The sequence below is a fragment of the Gymnoscopelus braueri genome (genome assembly GCF_963280865.1).
Source record: "Gymnoscopelus braueri genome assembly, chromosome: 15".
Taxonomy (NCBI): domain Eukaryota; kingdom Metazoa; phylum Chordata; class Actinopteri; order Myctophiformes; family Myctophidae; genus Gymnoscopelus; species Gymnoscopelus braueri.
The window spans coordinates 15,082,197-15,103,102 of NC_137620.1; the positions used below are offsets into that span (position 1 = coordinate 15,082,197).

General features: G+C 40.4%; 2 protein-coding genes across 2 annotated transcripts; one reads left to right on the forward strand and one right to left on the reverse strand.

Annotated features, from left to right (window-relative positions):
* Positions 1-2,531: 2,531 nt before the first annotated feature.
* On the forward strand, positions 2,532-4,063 carry LOC308101806 (uncharacterized protein). The gene is made up of 3 exons (XM_080451289.1): positions 2,532-2,701; positions 3,165-3,593; positions 3,716-4,063. The coding sequence occupies exons 1-3, from the start codon at positions 2,550-2,552 to the stop codon at positions 3,813-3,815; spliced, it is 681 nt and encodes a 226-aa protein (XP_080307415.1). The 5' UTR covers positions 2,532-2,549; the 3' UTR covers positions 3,816-4,063.
* A 7,867-nt stretch (positions 4,064-11,930) lies between these two features.
* LOC308101998 (uncharacterized protein) lies at positions 11,931-16,492 on the reverse strand. The gene is made up of 3 exons (XM_080451572.1): positions 15,940-16,492; positions 14,835-15,025; positions 11,931-14,369 (listed from the first exon to the last, which is right to left on the reverse strand). The coding sequence occupies exons 1-3, from the start codon at positions 16,015-16,017 to the stop codon at positions 14,327-14,329; spliced, it is 312 nt and encodes a 103-aa protein (XP_080307698.1). The 5' UTR covers positions 16,018-16,492; the 3' UTR covers positions 11,931-14,326.
* Between the last annotated feature and the right edge of the window lie 4,414 nt (positions 16,493-20,906).

Consider the following 20,906-nt stretch of genomic DNA (forward strand, 5'->3'; position numbering starts at 1 on the left):
CCGGGCGGGTGTCGGCGGTGGCGCGGTGCGCCTGGCTCCTCCTCGCGGGGGGCTAGGTATCGCCCGTGTCGTGAGCCGCCTTCCCCTCCGGCTTCGGGCCCAAAGGCCTTGTCAAACTCGCACGGGCGTCCGTGCGCCTAGCCGAAGCCCAGGCATGGTTGTGGTCGTTCGCGGCCATCGCAAAATCCCGCAATCGTCACTCAGGTCCTGCCCCGTCGCTCTCTCTCTGTGGGGGGCGGCGGGCCTGTGGGCCTTGTAAACTTTACGTGTTATCCTGGGCCCGGCGGGTGTACGGCGTTCATCGTCTCTGGTCTCTCCCCCCTCGGGCTCTGGCCCCGGGACGGGGCGTCTCCGGTCGGAACCAATAAACTCAAGGCCCGCCCGAACGGACGGACGGGCCTGCCTCATGGGTACCAAAAGTTTTAGGTAAAAGCAGGAACAAGTTACACATGTAGGAATTGTGTTTATCTTGTGCTATTAATGTGCTATTAATGTGTTATTAATTGATAATATATTAATAAAAACGGCATATATAACGGCATATATAACATATATAGCATATATATAATGGCATATATATATATATATATATATATATATATATATATATATATATATATATATATATATATATATATATAAAATTAATAAATATATTTTTTTAATGTTTTTTTCTTTTCCCCCCCCCAGGGGAATATGTTCTGTAGATATCTTTGTGCAGGATGCTCAAGATGGAAGGCCTGAAAGGGTTAATGTGCATTCATCCAAAAGGAAACAAGTTCCACTATTGTAGAAAGCAGATCTAATGCATTTGATTTGATTTGATTTCTGTGCATGTACAATATCACAGTTTAAAGATTATGTTGTTCTGGGCAGGAAGGGGTTAATATTAAAAAATACATAAATATTAAATCTAATGCACTGTACACATCCACTTACATGGATACACACTGTAGAAACCAAATTTAAGCATTTAGATCAAGTATTTTGCATGAAATACCATAGAAGTCTATTTTGGGTGAATTTTTAGTGTTTTGGGCATTAAGGGGTTAATAATAAAAAATGCCCAAGGGATTTCACTGGGCACCCTCTTGAATCCTTAAGAGGGGACCCCCAGCAGCAAGAATCAGTTGAGAAAAAAACTTTAACCGACAAAACCACGTTAAGCCAAAAATCACCCTTTGACTCCCGGACTATAGTCAACGGACTGACATTTCACCGCATTCCCACATGGAAGCAGTGTGAGTCGAGCCTGGTCTCTGAAGTAACGAAGAGAAGGCGTGTGGCATGGCTGTCTGCTGTGCGTCGAGCCGACTACACGTTTAACAACGTTCCTGAACATGCAAGAGTGTGTTCCCGTCATTTTCATTCTGGTGAGTTTTATGTTATGTTTATGTCTGTGTGTCTCTCGCTCTGTCTCTCTCTCTCTCTCCCTTAAAAAAAAAATCTTCGTCCCTGGGTGGGCTTGAACCACCAACCTTTCGGTTAACAGCCGAACGCGCTAACCAATTGCGCCACAGAGACTGTACGATGACGCGTGAATATATGTTTCTAGTCTATGTTGCAATCCGGTCTATGTTCTCTGGATTGTTCTCGTCTCTCCCTCTCTGTCTCTCTCCATGTCTTTCAGTAAGTTGCAGTGGTAGAAAGTAACTAAGTACATGTACTCAAGTACTGTATTTAGGTAGGCCTACAAATGTGAGCTTTTTTGTGTCTTGATGCAATGCATTATGAGCTTGTACATCTGCTATTTTCAAAAGATTCAAAAGATCCAGACGTTTACTTGTAACATAGTATTTCTACATTGTAGTAGTATTGATACTTTTACTTAAGTAAAAAATGTGAATACTTTTTCCACCACACACACTCAATCACTCATTCTCTTTTCTGTCTTTCTGTAAGGCGGGGATGTAAAGTTGTGCATGTGATAATATAGTATACAGTAGGTATTATTATTGACTTTTTAGCCAGCTTGACAATGTCTGACGGCACTATTTCTGTTGCGTGTTCCCCCAGGTCAACCAGCATATGAAATGAAAGAATGCAATCCAGACTGGGCACCGTCCTTACACCTGGGCCATAGTGACATCAAGCCTTCAGGGACTGACCGTTTTGCCAGACGGTCAAAGAGAGAACACCAAAAGAGAATCGGCACACCTCCAGCAGTGGAGGAGACTGCACAGCCAGGGGCAGCACCCATGCCACCAGATGAAGATGGAGAAGAAGCAGAAGCAGCAGGTGAAACTGAGGTTTTCGAGCCTGTTGCCCAGATGCAGAGTGCTTCCCATCCCCTATTGATTAACTTGCACGTCTTGGATGAGTCTGATTTGGAGTTTTCTGACGAGGAGGAAAACGAAGAAGACGAAATATCAGTGGACATCGATCACCTGGCAGAAATGGAAAAGATAAGAAACTTTGATTGCAAATGTGAACAGAGACGAAAGGAGAATTCAGAACGGCAGCCTGTGTCTTGCAGTCAGAAACTGTCTCCAGACTTGATCTATGAGACCCGAATGGACATGGCGTCGTTGTCAAAAGACCACAGAGACATGCTTCTGCTAGGAATTATAAAGACGTGTATGAATGATTCAGAAATGACCCAGTCCTCTAAGAAAGTGTCCAGGAAGAGAGAGTTTCACAAATCAAAGTACATGGTTCACACCGTGGTGGTCTGTCGAGCTACGTTTTGCTTCGTCTATGGGTGAGTGTCATCTATATATGATAACCAATGTCTTGTGTGTTTATAATAACATGTTCATTCTATCATCGCAAACGATCATGTGATGTGCTATATCCTGCCGTATGCGAGCATTGTTACATTGTGCAAAATTATTTGTTCTTAGAAAAAAAATAATCACAAGAAGGCTGTAAGGTAATCTGTGCGTCTGCTTAATGTTCTTAAGTGTGTTTTACGTTGTGCTAACACTAGGGTTACCAGTAATAACTAGATATACTGTAGCAGATACGGAAACAACACAAAACCGGATACAGAAGGCACTGGCAGGCTCTAGACCGGATCTGAGCACTTCAGTGAATATAGACCAGCCGTTCCACCATAATTATGTACTGTGAAGCGTACAGACTACTGTACATACCTGTGTGTACAGTATATTGCTGTGTTTGCTGTTAGTGACTCTGAAAGTGTGTTTGTCTTTTTTGTTCAGCATCAGCAAAACACTTCTCCAAGCCCTTGTCCAGTCCTACAAGGAGAATGGGGGAACACTACGCCAGAAGAAGAAAGGTCCAGCAGTTGATAATATAGCAGTGGACACCAATCGCCTGGCAGAAATGGAAAAGATAAGAAAATTCGATTGCAAATGCCAACAGAGACGAAAGGAGAATTCAGTACGGCAGCCCGTGTCTTGCAGTAAAAAATTGTCTCCCGAATTGATCTACGAGACCAGAATGGACAAGGCGTCGTTGCCAAAAGACCACAGAGACATGCTTCTTCTAGGAATTCTAAAGACGTGTATGAATGATTCAGAAATGACTCAGTCCTCCAAGAAAGTGCCTTCGAAGCGAAAGTTTTGCAGATCAACGTACATGGTTCACACCATTGTCATCTGCCGAGCTACATTTCAGTTCGTCTATGGGTGAGTTTCAGCTACAGTCAGACAGATATGACTTGTTTATATTCCGTTGTTTCAGTTGTTTTGCTCATGCAAGCATTGTCTGTTAGTCTGAAACCGAGTGTGTTTGTGTCGTTTTTGATCAGGATCAGCAAGTGTCTAACCCAGGCCCTTCTCACATCCTACAAGGAGAATGGTGGAGTGCCACGCAGGAGGAAGACAGGTCCACGGATGGACTTGTCTTAAGTGCTCCCCACCTGGACTGGACATGGCCATTTAGGAATGTACTGTATTTCAGTTAGACACTTCAGCTCAGGATTAACCATTGTGTGTGACTCTGCTCCTGTGATACTACAGATTATTAAGCATGACACAGAATCTGAGATCACTAACATCTACAGCAGAGCATAAGATACAGAGTTAATGCATTAACATTGAACCCTTCAAGGGCAATACAATCCACAGAAACATAGATTCCACGGAAACAGAATCACTGTCCGATTATAGTTATCATGCTTACATATTTACTTAGAGTACTTGTAGCATGTTGTGGTTTTTTATTTTTTTTTAATACTGTTTTAAAACTTACTGTTTTTATGTAATCACTCACTATGCTCTTGTTTTTTGAGTTAGCCAAGATGTGACTGGGGATGTGCATTGTTATCAATTATATAAAAATAAATTTGAACTTCTCTTATTCTTTTTAATTGTTCTATATCAATTACTCACCCCATTAAGCCTTGAATTCATAGAGATTTATGTTTAGGTTTTGTCACATTCATGATCCAATATTCCTTAATTTAATGCATTTCTTAATTCATCTTAACAAGAGCAAAACTATATTTAAAACGATTACTTATAAGCAGGACAGTAGTCATCCCTGGATTAGACTAAGAGTTGTTTTGGAGTTTATACTTTTATTATTTATTATTTTAATATAGTTTTGCCTTGGCTTCCCCTAAGACATCAAGGTTCTAGGTTACTTTATTCCTCCCTAGGGACATTATGTCTTGGTTTATGTCCAGCTGTCACATAATAATATGTCAATTTGATTCAATTCAATTCAAAGGGGCTTTATTGGCATGGGAAACATACATTTACAAGTGTGAAGTAAAACTAAGAAATGTATGTATGAATGATTAAAAATAACAAAGAATGTGAACAGAGGGTGTAGAGCAATGTAAAGATAACAATAACATTTAAAACTAGACCAGAAACAAACATTGTGCATTTGTTGTTAAATCATTATATCTAGGCTACTAAGGAAGGATAACTTGGTGGAAAACTTAAAAGTAGCAATTCTTCACATTTATTTAAAGGCAGTTGCTGTGTTTGTATGTACATTCTATCTACCAATATCAACACAGGGCAGATAGTGCAGGAACACACATATGATCAATAGTTTAAAGCAGTTTTAATTAATCTGGACGCCCTTCCCCTGTCACTACACCACAAATCTTGCTGCTGTGTTTGCGCAACTGCCTGTTTCTAGATTTCAGGTAGAACAACATTTAAATATAAGCATATTTCTACAAATATATGAAAGGTTACATTCTGTACTTTAATAATCTGTAAAAAGCTGAAAAATTACCAGGGTCTAGATGAGGATCAAAGCACCGGATTCACTGAGGCCACCATCATGTATGCACCTATTGCAGGTTGCCACTACCCTACCTATCCACAGAGTGGCGCCAAAGGCTTAAACATTAACTGTGGACGATGACATCTGTCTGTCTGTCTGTCTGTCTGCCTGTCTGCCTGCCTGCCTGCCTGCCTGCCTGCCTGCCTGTCCCTCCCTACACATCACTTTGATTATCAAAAGGTCATACACTTTATGGGAGTTATTTTATTTTATGCTCCTATCAGGTTCTTGGTTTATATCCTTGAAAAGGGACTGTTTTTTACTTATGGAACAAAATATCACTGAGAGGCAAAGGCTATCAGAGCAATAACAACTGCCCTAATGGGCATTCCAACAAAATGTCAAGTTGGCAGTAGGTCACTAGAATGTTTTGAACCGACAACAATGTTTTGCCCTATGAATGAACTGTCTTGAGTTGCACAAATCTGGGGTTGAAGCCTTTGGGATTCAATTCCTCAAATCAGAAAATCCTACCACCACAACAACAGGATTGTTCAGTGGTTCTTTTTTTTATTCACTATATTAGAACTTTGTGTATTGAACATTTCCTAATACAGAGGCAAATTATATACACTAAAATATACATTTTAACCACTGTACCTTAGGGGCCAATAGGAGAAGGTCTACATCTACAAGCTCACAATGGGTGGCAATGCAAGTGCAACGCATGTTGAGCTTGCAGATCAGCTATTTATATATTTAATACAGGTGTGCGTTGAGATTTTGACTTGTCTATTTGGCATCGAGAATGTAAATAAGCAGCACTTTCCCTTAAACAAGTAACCACATCCTAGTCTTTTTATTTTTACCAGGAACAAATGACTTGGACTTAGCTCTTCCTTGGACCTACCTGTAGATTATACCAGGGACAAGTGACTTGACTTTTTTTTCTTTGCTCTTCCTCATGGACCTACGTGTGGATTCTACCAGTGTCAGTCTACTATGTGGATTATGCGGTCGACACGCGCTGATATTTTGCACCTTAACTAGCGTCCATGGGTGTATCATGCACAGTGTACAACTGCTGCTATGCTCACGCACCTTTATATCTTATCTCAGGTACCATGTGTAAATATGTAGATAATCCCTTGACCCCCCCCCCCCCCCCCCCCGTCCTCTTCTTCTTCCCTTTCGTTTTTTTCTATGGAAATACGATACGTTGGGAACTATGCACGAAGGTGAATTTCACCCACATTTTTACTTCTGTAGACCTGTGATGTGACATTAAAGCTGATAAAAGCAATACATTCTGATTCACATCAGGCTCCACAGGGACTGTTGTGCAACACGGTGCATTCTTCAGTTCAGTTCAAATCAGATGATCTGTCTGGTTGGCAGCAGCACCAATAAAAACAATTAAAAAAAGGACGCTCTGGGGAGTGCACCAGTCTTGGTTGCCCATTCTGATTGTATGACTTGAAAAATGTGTGCCATGACAAGTCACACCAGGGGCCACATCAGGGGTCCCCGGGGTCCCCTGGGTGCCACAGGCTCACCGTTGCTCCAATCCTTACCAAACACTGTTTAGGGGACTGCCATGACAATAGTCTACACCAGGGGCCACGTGTGGCCCCCAGGGGCCATGTCTGGGGGCCACAGGCACAGTGTTGCTCCAATCTGCACTAAACTTGACACAAACACTGTTCAGAGGTCTGCTATGACAATAGTCACACGCACACCAGGGGTCGTGTCAGGGGCCACGTCAGGGGCCCCCGGCAGCCTCAGGCACACGCACACCATTGCTCCAATCCTCACCAAACAGGACACACACTGCCATGACAATAGTCACACCACAAAACCATAACTCGGTGACCATTGCATATATTTAAAAACACACACTTCAAGATTATTCAATTGACCGAAAGAATTATCGATAGAATAATCGCTAAGAAAATAATCTATAGTTGCAGCTCTAAATATAAATACTGATACTTTGGTACAGTATGTTCGTTTTGACATTGCTGAGTAAGATGATTGATTTGCCAAACACGTGTCATCACACTTTGGAAACCATCTGCCTTGCAACTATGACATCTGCTGTTCTCTATACAAACTGTACTTGCCAATTTTGTTGCATGCCAGAAGTGATTGTGTGAGCGTGTTTTTTTATTTTATTGTCTCCGCCAGGCCGAAAGGCATGGCGAGAGAGTATGTTTTACCCCCTGTCCGTCCATCCGTGTGTCCGTCCGTGTGTCCTGTCTGTGTGCGACCAGCTAATCTCAGGCACTGTCGGCCCGGTCGCTGCGAAACTGTGCACACACACTCCCTGGATGCCAATTCAGAACTTTTTCCAAAAAAAAAAATCACATGGGCCTGTTATAGCGCCACCAGGAGGCCGATTTGCAAAACCCATTTTTTTATATTACTCCTACAGATTTTATCCAAACGTCATGCAAATCGGTACACAGTATCTCTATAGTCATGTGATCGACACGGATCAGATTTCCCATATTCCATCCTGATTAGCTAAGGTTGGCTTCCAAAGTTTGCATGATTGGTCCGTTTTGAACGAAATGCCTCAAACTATGCACGCAGCTTGCGATTTCCATGAAATTTCACACGCACATTCCCACTAGGCCAAGGAAGAAATGCCACCCTTTTCACATTGGCCTGTTATAGCGCCACCAGCAGGTCTAATTTAGCATAACACATTTTTGGAACAAAATGCATCAAATCATGAATGCAGTGTTCGATTGCCGTGAAAGGCCTAAGAATAAATGGCACCCTTTTCACATTGGCCTATTATAGTGCCACCAGGAGGCCACAATAACGTACCTGACCTGGCGGAGACCTGTGCTCCGAGGAGCACTTTTTCTAGTTGTATGTGTGGCTATCTGTGTTGCCTCGTTCACATACTGTAGCCGTAGCCATGCCTGGGAATTGTAGTGGGTCTAATGTGCATGTTTGCACATGAATGAATATTGGTTAATAATAGTGTGTGCACATCATGTTCTGTTTATCTGCTTTGGGTGCAACAGTTAATCAAACTAATGAATTTCAGTGATTATAGAAAATAATAATTGAAGTAAATGATTTTCAAAAATAACTGAATCGCAGATCTACAAGTTCACAACACGTCCCATTGTGACACGTTGTAAGTTTGTAGATCAGCTATTTTCACTATTTCGGCAGGACACTGTTGTATGACAAAGTATGAAATAGGACTTAACCCGACTAAGCCATTGCATCAATGGAAATGTTTTGCATTGATATACAGATGATATACAGAAACTATGTACTGTGTATATCGTCCAAAACTGTAACTTTTCAGGATAAAAAAATAGCAGATCTATATTAAAACGTGTTAATTATTTAATTAATTAATAATTTTATTTATATATGTTTATTTGGACGGGACAGCGCATATTAATGAACACCACACATAAAATGTTGTGTAAATACACCGGATTTAGCAAGAATGCTAATTTCCATCCGTAGTCCCCATACAGAAAACAAGCAACATTACAAAAAAAAGAGCACATGTAAACATTACTAAAAGGGTACAAACAGAAGAGAAAAAACAACAGTAAAAGGCCTAGTTTTGGCCTAAAATACAAGACACTCAAGAACACATTTTAGCCTATTTAAAAATGTTCACATGATTTTTTTGTGTGTGTTTTATGTCCCCTTCCGATGGTAGAAGTACTGAATCTAATCTCTAGAGGTAATTGCAACTGTTATACCTGGGAATTCCCAGTGTGGGAGTCTAGACCAAACATTATTACATAATCCCAATTATTTGAGACAATTATTTTTTCATAATCGTTTCCATGCTGAAAAATATTCATACATTTTCAAACCTTTAGAAAAAACAACGCATTGTGACCTTGTAGTAGATCGTCTATTTCCACAAAATAATCTTTAACAAATAAACTTTACCAAGTAAATTTGTCATTTATTTGTATGTTTAAGTATTTGGTCATATCTGCCCTGTGCAATGTTTGTCTGACTTTTAAGTCAAACAGAAATGTAATTTTGATTTATATGTTCCAATGTTCAAAGCCAAAAACACAATAAAATCGTTGATTGCAATTATTTAATTGACAATTAATCATCAAGTGAAATGTGATGATCGTGATTCGTGACAGCCCTGTGCCAGAGGGAACCCCCACTCGGCACTAGGGCTCATGAGCTTCATATCAGGCGGGGCTACTTGACAACCAGGAGGTGTCCTACCCAAACCCAACACCAGGGTCTAAATTTCTCAACAGAAGAGTGTCGCTATGTAACACCTTTTGAGCTTGTAGATCTGCTATTTTTGCAATTTGTGCGCAACATCGTTGTGTGATGAAGTATAAGACAGGTATAATACAGAGAATAATCGCTAACAAAATATTCGATAGTCGCAGCTGTTACGGATATTTAACACATTGAATGCCAAAAACGGTCCGGACCGTTTTTGAGAAGCCATGCATTGTGTGCCAAAAACGGTTATGACCGTTTTTGAGAAAAAAATTATAAAAAAATTATATTTTTTTTTATTTTTTTTTATTTATTTTTTTTTTTTCCCAGCACCAGGAGATATCATTTTTCGAATATTTAGACTCCAATCCACTTCCTGGTTAACTTATGACTTCAAAAGCCTGTATCTCGGCTCTTGTGTACTTTTTTTCTAAAATATGTATTTTTGACTATTTTCGACTATTTGAAAAAGGTTAAAAAATGGTTAAAAATCCAGGCACCGACTGTACCCTGTTTTAAAAAGACCCTGGCACTAAGTTGTCCTGTGTAGATCGATCGGCTTTAAAATCCCAAATAATTCAAATCCTAATGTTTTCTCAGACCAGATGCTATAGATGACTCTATAGCTCACACAAAATGTGCAGTCAGCAGAATTGTGTGTGTGTGTGTGTGTGTGTGTGTGTGTGTGTGCGCATGCGTGAGCATAACTGCACACATGTACACCGCTCACATTTGCGCTGTTTCAACACATTCCATGACATGTCGCAAAAGCTGTCAGGAGCCTATTGTGATTTGTAGGTCCACATGGCCTGTGACAAATCACTGGCGTCACCCACTGACTCCCCCTGTCATTGGGAAAGAAATGGATGCCAGACCCTGTTGAACTCAGAAATGCAGTGTCACGCCCGGCTGTGACGGGGACGGCGTATTCATACTGGTGATCGAGGTCCGTGCGTGTGAAAGAGTCAACGGTCGTTTCGATGTCAACTACATTTTCCTCTGAGTCATCATGGCATCAATGACTCTGAGGAAGATGTAGTTGACATCGAAACGTGAGTCACCCTTGAGAGCACCTTTTAAATAAAAAAAGCTTAAAGGAGTAGTTCACCCAAAAAATGACTTATTTTCTATCAATTACACACCCCATGAAGCCTTGAGTTGAATTCATGGAGATTTTTTTAGTTTTTGTCACATTCCTAATAATTTGATGACCGATGGATTCTCTCGTAGGAGACTAAATTGAGTAAATTGAGTCTCCTACTGGCACAGTAGTATTACTCTTCTTCTCTTACATAACATTTCATGTTGGAATGGGCAGTGTGTAGTGGCAGCGGTGGCCTAGTGGTTAGAGGGGCGGCCTTGATACCGGAAGGTCCCTAGTTCGATTCCCCAATTCATCACATCAATCATGAATCACCGCTGAATAGCCCTTGAGCAAGGCTTCCATGCAGGGTCTGGCTGTAAATAAGTTTCGCACTTAGTCCAACACCCTGGGTAAACAACAAACTTTGCTTTGCTTTGCTTTGTGTCCAGGCAGACAGTCTACTAAAGCCAATGAGCTTTTCACCCAAAACATTTTAAACAGGGTCGCTTGTTTCCCTTACATTGTTACACTGCATGATACATGCTATATAAATACTGCTTTCATACTTACTTACTTAAAGGCCTGTTGCCTACTACACGCACGTATGCACCATAGAAGGTAAAAAGTATGGAGAGCGGTACGCCCATAGACTTTACAAACCGTAAATGAAGCCTATTTTTCAGCAATTTCAAATCAGCCATCTTTCTATATCCTATGGAAACGGAAATTAATGCTATTGGTTGGGACCAGAGCGGGGGTGGGGAATTAATGCTATTGGTTGTGTAGCTTGTCAATCAAATCATCACAAGGTAGCCTCGCCCCTCCTACAGCATACCCTACTTTATCATACATTTTACAATAAATGGGACCATAATTTACCAAAACGCATATAATGGTGATTGAAAGAAGACTTTAAACTAGTGATTGGAAGCATATAGTTTTTATGACATCGTATTACGGTAATAAAATCAAGTGTAAAGTTTGGCAAAAACTCATCCGCTTGAATGGAGCCTAATTGCCTCTGACACCAGCAGGGGGGAAACAGCGAGGCTACAGGCCATTCATATGAACTGTCACTTCCTATACAGCCTCAATTTACAACTTTGAAAGCTAGCCCCTTGGTATGCACGCACATAGAGGCAGCTACGCTCCCACAGTCACCCATTGTAAAATCACCTCAAATTATGCTATGTACATACTTTATAGCTATTTCTTACCTTACTACCTGTTGCTATTCTTATTTATCTCTTTGTTAATGTTGCCATTGCTGCTACAATACTGAGGAACTGAAACCAAAGAATTGTACTCATATTGAGACAAATAGTACATATCTAATAGACAAATAGTACAAATCTTGAATATTGAACAAAATGTTTTTATAATGTGCTTTCAGAACATCTATCAGTCACTTACAGTACAAACTCTCTCACACACTCATGCTTGGCATTTCCCCATTATTTTTATTAATGCAGACATTTCTCCCATAACCACTGCATGGGAGTAACACAGTACATAGATAGGATAGATACACAGTACAAAGATAATCTGACTTAAAAGTGCAATCCTACTCAAACATTCCACAAATTAGTGGAAGAGTATATGTAACCTAAATATGTCTCGTAAGAAGGTTCAGGTTATGAAAGATTTAACATTTCTGTCTGAGCAGGATAAATGTATATTGCATCTGGGAACCCTATATGCTGTAAAATATAAGAAAATCCAGTCAAGGTGATTAAACAATTTTGAACATCAAGAAAATAAAAAAAAGTCATGCATAAAAATAGAGCTACATTCAACAGCAAGTAAAATGGATACAGAATAGGCATTTTTGGCAAAGCCAAGGTGGAAAACAATGTCAAATTTGTATTCTATCTATTTTAAATAAAACAAACAAACAAAAGAAAACCTTTTCTTTTTTTGTTAAAGGAACGTGAACTCAACGGGGCAATTGTAATTTTGTAATGTATACAAACCTTTTAAATTTGAACCCCCCTCCAAATAAATAAAATAAAACAAAACAAACAAAAAATAGCTACAATGGATGCCTGAGCAACATATGATAAATGTGTAACGTCTGCTCCATTTCTCTCTCTCGCTATTTCTCGCTGTCTCTCTCTTTCTCTCTCTCTAGTTTACCAGCCTTTCTCTTACCCTTTACCCTTAAAAAAAAAGTATTTATCTATTATCTCTTCTTGAACCCTTCGCTCTTTTTAGAATGTTCCCACTGGGGACCAGAGAACCAGTACAACCATGGTCACAGAGCATGTCAATGTCCAAAGACTAAGCCGTTCTTTCACAACGCAACCTTACACACTACAGTCTAAAAGTCAGTCCCTTTTAGAGGCATCTTTACGTCAAACATGATGGACAGTGTACCCAATAATTGGGAGATTTTAGCCATCACAGAGCATGCTCTGGTGTGTTGTATGGACCATAAATGTTCTGGACCGAAGGATTTGCAATTTTGGGCCAAGATTCGTACATACTTTTACCTCCAAAAAACGCTTGCTTTCTTAATTTCTATTGATGGTTACCATGAGACAATAGATCTCCAGCAGTGTTCATTTACATTAAGATTGATGTTTAGGACCAAAGTTTTGCCCTGAAAATGTATAGCTTTATAGTTTCGGAAATGTATAGCTTGGCAAGAAAGGAACCGTTTCCCGTGGTTGGTTATGTCCTTGGTCCGCTGATAACATATATCTGGTACACGTGACGGTCATGGTGAAGTCATTGGTAGTGTAAATGACAGCAACCTTTAAAAAAGTCTGCAATCTTCAATGTACAATGAACCTTACCCCACTTTCTGACACCATTAACTGACAGAGGAACTACTGTAATACAGTAGATAAAACAAAGTCTAAAGGTTATATAAGCCTCAAAGTCAGGGGAAGAGAATAGTCAGGGGAAAGGATATTAAGAAGATGATTAAGATTATATCAAAAAGCTTTTATCCAAAATGAGAGGCGATGTCTTGCAAAATGATTGCTGTCTTTAAAGCAGAGATCATTATGTGTTATGCTTGGCATTGTGAGCCATCTTAAGAACTTCTCTAACAGACATTTCAAGATGGGCGCATCATTTTGGTGTCAGACTCTTTTGTCGGGTCTAAAACGAGTTTAAATAACCTACTTATTTATACACTATCTATCGTGGGCTAAGGTTCAAGGATACATTAGCTAGCCAGAATTGTCAACAATGTCAGCTTTTGGCTGACAGATTGTACTGTAAAAAAAATCATCATTCATATAATAATTCAAGTATTTCTCTTTGTAATACTGAAAATGTTCAATATTATTCTAGCTTTGAATCAAAACATAAGAGTTTTAGTTTAAATCAATAGCTTTTGGTGGAGAATCTCTAGTTTAGATGTTTAACTGGAAGTATACTGCTGAGATTTGCTTGCACCTTTTTGATTCTATGGTATATAAAAAACATTACAAAAAAGAGATCTTGGAAAAGAATAAAGGTACCCAGATCTATAAAGTGTCTGTTTTCTGACCCGTAGACGACAAGACAGATGGCCACCACAGAGATTCTTTGGTGCGGCTGAAATCCCTGAAGTTGTCTTTGATGAAGGCTGGTGTCATCTTTTACTCAGAGAAGGAGAGTAACTTCATAAACACTGCTGACTGTGTTTACATGCACAGAGAATTAGCTCGAATGCGTATATAGGATATGGTGTTTACATATCAACACATACGGTATATGAAACAAATGATTAATATTGATTGTCCTGAAGAATTATTCAGTAGAATATCAATGTGCATGTAAACCCTGTCATTGTATCTGTGGGTCTCTGTCTGTGTCTCTCTCTCTCTCTCTCTCTCTCTCTCTCTGTCTCTCAAACTAGTACTTCGCTGGTTCGAAGGCGGACCGGCAGAAACCATTCCTGAGGAGAGGAGAGGAAAGGAGAGTTTTTAGTTTTTTTCCTATAGTTTGTGTGTGTGTGTGTGTGTGTGTGTGTGTGTGTGTGTGTGTGTGTGTGTGTGTGTGTGTGTGTGTGTGTGTGTGTGTGTGTGTGTGTGTGTGTGTGTTAAAGGTACCATTTCCCCACAAATGTAATCATTCATGAATTTAGTCGGCTGAGGTAGCATGTCATGTGTACGAATACGAAATAATATGCATACATACTATACTGTATATTTTCATTTGACATACCCAGTATTGTATTACCATTCTCAGAAGCTGCAGGTATTTTGACTTATATATCGTACTGTATCGATATAAAAAGAGTTCGCACTCCATGCAATTGCTGAAACTGACTAACTTGAAACTTTCACTATAAGGTATCATATCAGACTGGGTAGGAAGTACCATAATGAATGTTATACTGTAGTGAGAATATTCCAGTTACCTGCAGAGACTAGTGGAGCACTCCATGTTGTCCTTGCAGTGTGCGTTCAATGGCTTGGTCATGATTCTCCACAGAGGTGTCATACGAGCCACTCTCCTCGGGGTGTGAAGGCTCTGGTCCGCCACAGATCCGGCAGCCTGCTGTGAACTGGATTGGACCGCTTCATGAGACTGGACTGGAGCCGCACACGCCTGGAACATAAAAGTGCATACGTTACATATATGGATGACATAGAGTAAGACTGGCATAGAATAGATGATGTCTCTCTCTCTCTGTTTTTCCTTCAGATTTGCATTGATTTACACAGTATACTGTACACTGTTCTTTTATGTGTGTCAAGTGTCTCTTCTTGTTCACCATGACTGTGTTAGGATGACATTAGCATTGTACAGTAGTTTTCATTGGATGTATTTAATGGAGCGAGAAGACATTCCATTGTGTATGCTCTGTGTAAGTAAAACAGAAATCTGTATTTTGGCTCAGAAAGAGAGCAGACGTCCTTCCATTTTATGATTTATTTCAGATAGGAGAGAGAGACAGTAAACAAAGAGCACAGAGAAAGACGTGCTAGACCATATGGGATTTGGACTTGAACCCGGGTCCTTGCGTTCACTAGGAGCATAATGGTCCGTGCACGCATATGAGTCTATCCAGGCACCCATATGAGTCTATTTTCACTCTCAGAGTTAAATTAACACTGAGGATTTGTATGAGTACACAGTACCTTCGTAGTGTTGGAGCATTAAAATATAGACATCATTTACGTGATGGGACAACACTAGTAATATATTCATCGCTAATCGATGACATGGCTATAACTGCTATTAGCTTTATTTGAGCTGTTATTCTTTCTAGTTTCATCATTTACAGCTTTGTATCACTGCAATGAAATATGAATTGCTCTTGAGGTGTTTTTTTCAGGACTATACCAGTATTTCTCCTCCATTTCTAGGCTGAGAGAGGACATGACATGCAATGCAAATCATGGTTCAGACCAGACCCAAGCACAGAACATAATGATGTGGTGTGTGCACAAACAGAAAACATACATACTGCATTTATGTGGAAAAAAAAGAAACTACAATCAGTATTGAAATCAACCCACCTGTTGAGCTGCCATCAGAATGAGCAGGCTGAGAGCCACCACTGCCATCCTCCTCACAAAGAAGCTTTGCTGTTGCATCTTGAACCAATGGCAGACTAATCCAGAGAGTTGTATGGACAAGACAAGTCTCGACTCCTGAACCCAGCGTCCAAAACGTCTTGTTCTTCAGCCTTTAAGCCTGACCTGGTCTGGCAGCACCGGCAAGGTACACTTAGATCAAGGGATCAATCAATGAGTCTTGAGTATAAGTTTGTCATCGGTCAGTCACTGATCAAGTTTGCTTTGAGGCACAAACACTTGATTCAACTGATTTCAACCTATCACTGCTTTTCCAAATTAAAAGAAAAAGCAGCTTTGGACAAATGATGAGTTGTCTTCTGTCTAATACTGTCTCTAAAGATTGCTCTGATCTGCCCTCAGGTCTTAGAACAAGGAATCGCTGCACCCTAGACTGGTCTCAGATCTGTTGGGGTTGGACTCGAGTAGAGCTGTGGATGAGGTGAATCCAAAGTGAACTCTCGCTCTCTTTCTTGTCAGATCACTGGAACCTGCAACCTCAGCTGTGGCGCTGGGAGTGGAGCAGGGAGAGAGAGAGAGAGAGAGAGAGAGAGAGAGATGGGGAAAGAAAGGGAGGGGGAGGGAGATCGGGGGAAGAGAGACAGTGGAAGAGATAGATAGGTTAATGATAGACAGAGGACATATAAATAGATAGAGGGGGAGACTTGACCCCCACCCAACCCATATCTCTCTTTTCGTCTTTTTTCTCTCTTTTCCAGAAGTGACGTTATGTTTGCAGAACACCGTGCAGTCATTCCCTTGGATGGGACCAGCGTACACGCGCACGCACGCACGCACACACGCACGTACGCACACACATGCGCACACGAGTGAGTGAGTGAGTGAGTGAGTGAGTGAGTGAGTGAGTGAGTGAGTGAGTGAGTGTGTGTGTGTGTGTGTGTGTGTGTGTGTGTGTGTGTGTGTGTGTGTGTGTGTGTGTGTGTGTGTGTGTGTGTGTGTGTTCACATGCCCTTTTAAGATAACCTGTGTCATTGGCTTGCATCACTATATCCATCTGTGTGCCATATCTTTGACTTCATGGCCTCTGATATGATACAGTACCTATGTCACGTTCAGTATCAGCCTGTGGAGGTCATGTAGGTGGGAGTGGAGGGGGTACGGAGACTCTTCTGATCCACATCTCTGTGGCCTTGGAACGTGACATTCTGCTCCTCCAGTGACAGGCAAGGAACATTTTAGTTGACTGAAACAAAAATGAAAATAAGGCTTTACAAAAAAAATCAGCTAACTAATGTCCTTAGTTTTATGGCTCTTTTCGGCCACAAGAACTAAGATGGCGTGCAACGTATTTCACAGGTTCTAGATACGTTTCCATGCAGTATATGATAGATAGATAGATAACACAGAATTCAGAACTTGCACTAAAATAGCCAATCTACAAGATCACGATGCGTTTCAGTGCTACGAGTAACGGTTCTGGTTATACACGTAAACAAACAAAAAAAAGTCACTGAACTTCACAGGTTCTGGAAAGGTTCTGGGTTACCCTTCGTAGTCACTATACAAGAGCCACTATAGTCTGAATGAATATTTCTCACAAAACCCTAGTATTGTGAGTGGATATTAAATCTTCCAAATTCAGTAGGCTATTACCTGTCAATATGTGTTTTTGTATGCAAAACCTCTCACCCCTCACAAATACCCTATACAATATCATTGCTGTCCGGCAGAAACCAGCTAACTCCATTTTGACGCTTTTGCATTTTTTTCCATAAATCAGGGCCATTGAACACCCTTTACGTCTGTGTGTTGGTAAAAAAAAATATTGAACCAATGAAAAGCATTAAAAAGCGCTTCTGACAAAACCACCAGCTAACTCCATTGGATCCTCAAATTTTCTGCAAAACCAGCTAAATCCAGTTAGCTGGTTTTGCTGACTCCAGGCTCCACTCCCTTTTGACCTCCAACCTCATTGTGAGCTTGGAGGTCCATTCAGCTGTTCTTATCAATGATGAACAAAACCTCCTAACTCCACCTTTTTTCATTTCCTGAAAAAATAACATTTTGGAGTTAGCTGGTTTCTGCAGAGATATACAATACAGAAAAAATAGAGCTAACCCTACAGTACTTAGCCTTCTCAAAAAACAGAATCTAAACTAATCTAGCAAATCTAAACGAATTAAAACTAAACAAGATGTCAAAATGAAATTAAAATGAAATGTAACGCAAAAAGGAAAACTATGACAACCTTGGGGACAGGCTGGCGTCATATATCCAATCATTGTTTTCGAATTCACCCTCTGAACAGTAAACACCCATCCAGTGGCACCTCGCTGTCTGAAGGAGTGTACCATACACAGCACAGTGGAGAACTTATCTAGAAGAAAAACTAGGAAAGGATGTGGATCTCAGGATACACATAGAAACGGCCAGGCTCCAATGTGGATCTCGGACTTCATATGATCAGCCTGTGACATCAGTCATCTGACGTCAGTCTCAATCATGACGTATCTATGACATAGGACTCCAAACATGGGCAAGGTTTCAGTGTGATCACACACCGGTTGATTTTCGGTGCAAGAACCCAAAGCTGTAGAGTAATATTCAATTAACTCCAAAAACACAAAACACTCTCACCTTTAAACAATAATAATCAACAAGTTTTGTTATTTAGATTTTATTATGATTATAAATGTTTAGAGCCCAGTGTCAAGGTCTTTACACACCAGGAGCATCAAACAAAACAGTTTCTGGGATAATTGTAGGTGACACATAGGCCATGGAGTGGATCAATATTGATTTCACATTTACAATGGCTAGTTTAAAAGTGTTTTCTTCCGTGCCGTATAGGACAGTGTTTACACATCATCTATCACCTCAGCTGGCTTGAAACCTTGACAGATGTGATACCAAAGTCAAGGCAAGTAGAATTGAGTCGTGTTGAGCGCACCATGTACAGGGTTTCCACACATTTTTACCAATGAATTTCCAAAACTTTTCCAAAACTTTTCCAGAATACTTAAACCAAATTTCCAGGCCTATATAACAATCATTCAGCGCAATATTGAGTCTCTTACTCCTATGTGCAATGCCCAAAGACAGGCAGTGTAGCAAAAAATAAGCATAGAATATAGAATTTTGTGCAAAATGTACTAACTACGCATCACGCTGCAGCTTCTCTTTTCTTTTTGTCACGTCCGGTATACATTAGGCTGCAATCACGTGGCCCGTTTGGCGAAAAACGACTATGTTACATATTTCGTGTAATGTTGAACATGTTTTGGGAGAAAAAAAATTATAAACAAAAACAATGCATAGCCAAATATTTTTCCAGGACCCTTGATAAATTCCAAACCTTTTTCCAGGACTGGAAAAAGTGTTTTCTAATTTCAAAATATTTCCAGGAATTTCATGACCTTGGGGACTGGGGACCCTGCATGTAGTTGGAAAAGCGCCAAATCACATGCATCCACACCTGCACGCACATTCTTGGAAAGCTCAATTGTAGATTCTGAGATCATGATTGACCCATAGCCTACTAAATCGCTGACTCATTTCTCACCAGTCATGGCCAAATGCATTAAACTGTGGCTCTTCATATCGCATTCTTTTTTTATACTTTGTTTTTATTCTTTTTGTTTTAGAACAAGCAGATCATCTCGGACAGTACAGTACAATAAAATGAATAAATTTCAGATGTTTTGAACACTCATTATGGGCTATACAGTCCAAAAGAGAGAGATCCTATAATAGAGCAACATCAGTCATTCATTCTTCTTATCCTAAGAAGAGAGATCTTATTCATAATTTCATTCAGAATTGATTTTAAGATTTTACTTATGACCTTCTAAGCTGTGAATAGACAGGCTCCCAGCTATATCTCTGACATGCTGGAACCTTACAAGCTTGTACGCAGCGTCAGATCCTCAGATAAGGCCCTCCTGCAGACTCCCACACCCCAGCTCATCACAAAGGGTGGCCGCCGTGGCCGGGCTTTTGCAGTCCGGGCCCCTAACTTTGGAACGCCCTACCTGTTGACCTAAGACGTGCAAAATCAGTGTACAGGTATTGGGTCTGTAACTCTGAGAATGTACAAATGGAACCAAGTGGACCTCAACAAGTCCACTTGGTTCAACAAGTCCACTGGGGGGTCCGTGGCCTAATGCATATCAAACTGGTGTTCCTTGAAATTATAAAGGTTGATTCACCAAAGTTCACATTCAAATCATTAATATTTTACACATTCTAATCCACATTTGAATTGTGTGTGTGTGTGTGTGTGCGTGTGTGTGTGTGTGTGCGTGGTGCACGTGCGTGCCAGTGTGCATGTGTGTACAGATTCAAATCCTACAGCAACTTTCCTAAAAATGGACCAAGCTAGCTATCAGGGCAGAGCACATTGAAAAGGAGAATGGGTGCTCCATGCACATAATACAAAGGGAAAGTAAGGGTTAAAAAAGAAACATGGGATTTCTGTGCCACACAGGGGCAAAGGTCAGGTATTCTTTGTCTCCTTTCCTTCGCTCCTAATTCAGTTATGTATTAGTGATTCAGACATTATATAAATGGGTCAATCCAACCGAGGTCAACAATCTGCTGTGTGTAAAGAAGGAGACATGGTCCAGACAGCAGCTGTCAGTAGAGTAGCCAGTGGTGGACAAAGTACTCAACCCCAGTGCTTGAGTCAAAGTATAGATACTCCTGGTCAAATATTAGCCTACTCAACTACACGTGAAAGTTGCTAAGTCAAATGTGTGCTTGAGTTAAAGTACAGAGTACTTGCTTTAAGTATTCAAAAGTACAAATTACAAAGTACATGTTCTTTTTAATATGAACACATAGCTGTATTGAAAGATTTTCCAGAAAAAAATTAATAATAATAATAATAGTTGGACTCGATTTACTTTTGTCCATCACTACCTCTCTTTACCGTTTGCGTACGTTTCATT

Excerpts from the sequence above, each read along its gene's own strand:
- LOC308101998 (XM_080451572.1), bottom strand. The coding sequence starts at position 16,017 with ATGCAACAGCAAAGCTTCTTTGTGAGGAGGATGGCAGTGGTGGCTCTC. Across the intron at positions 15,026-15,939 it reads TTCTGATGGCAGCTCAACAG|GCGTGTGCGGCTCCAGTCCA; the intron begins GTGGGTTGATTT and ends TTTATGTTCCAG. Across the intron at positions 14,370-14,834 it reads TGCTCCACTAGTCTCTGCAG|GAATGGTTTCTGCCGGTCCG; the intron begins GTAACTGGAATA and ends TCCTCTCCTCAG.
- LOC308101806 (XM_080451289.1), top strand. The coding sequence starts at position 2,550 with ATGCTTCTGCTAGGAATTATAAAGACGTGTATGAATGATTCAGAAATG. Across the intron at positions 2,702-3,164 it reads ACGTTTTGCTTCGTCTATGG|CATCAGCAAAACACTTCTCC; the intron begins GTGAGTGTCATC and ends TTTTTTGTTCAG. Across the intron at positions 3,594-3,715 it reads ACATTTCAGTTCGTCTATGG|GATCAGCAAGTGTCTAACCC; the intron begins GTGAGTTTCAGC and ends GTTTTTGATCAG.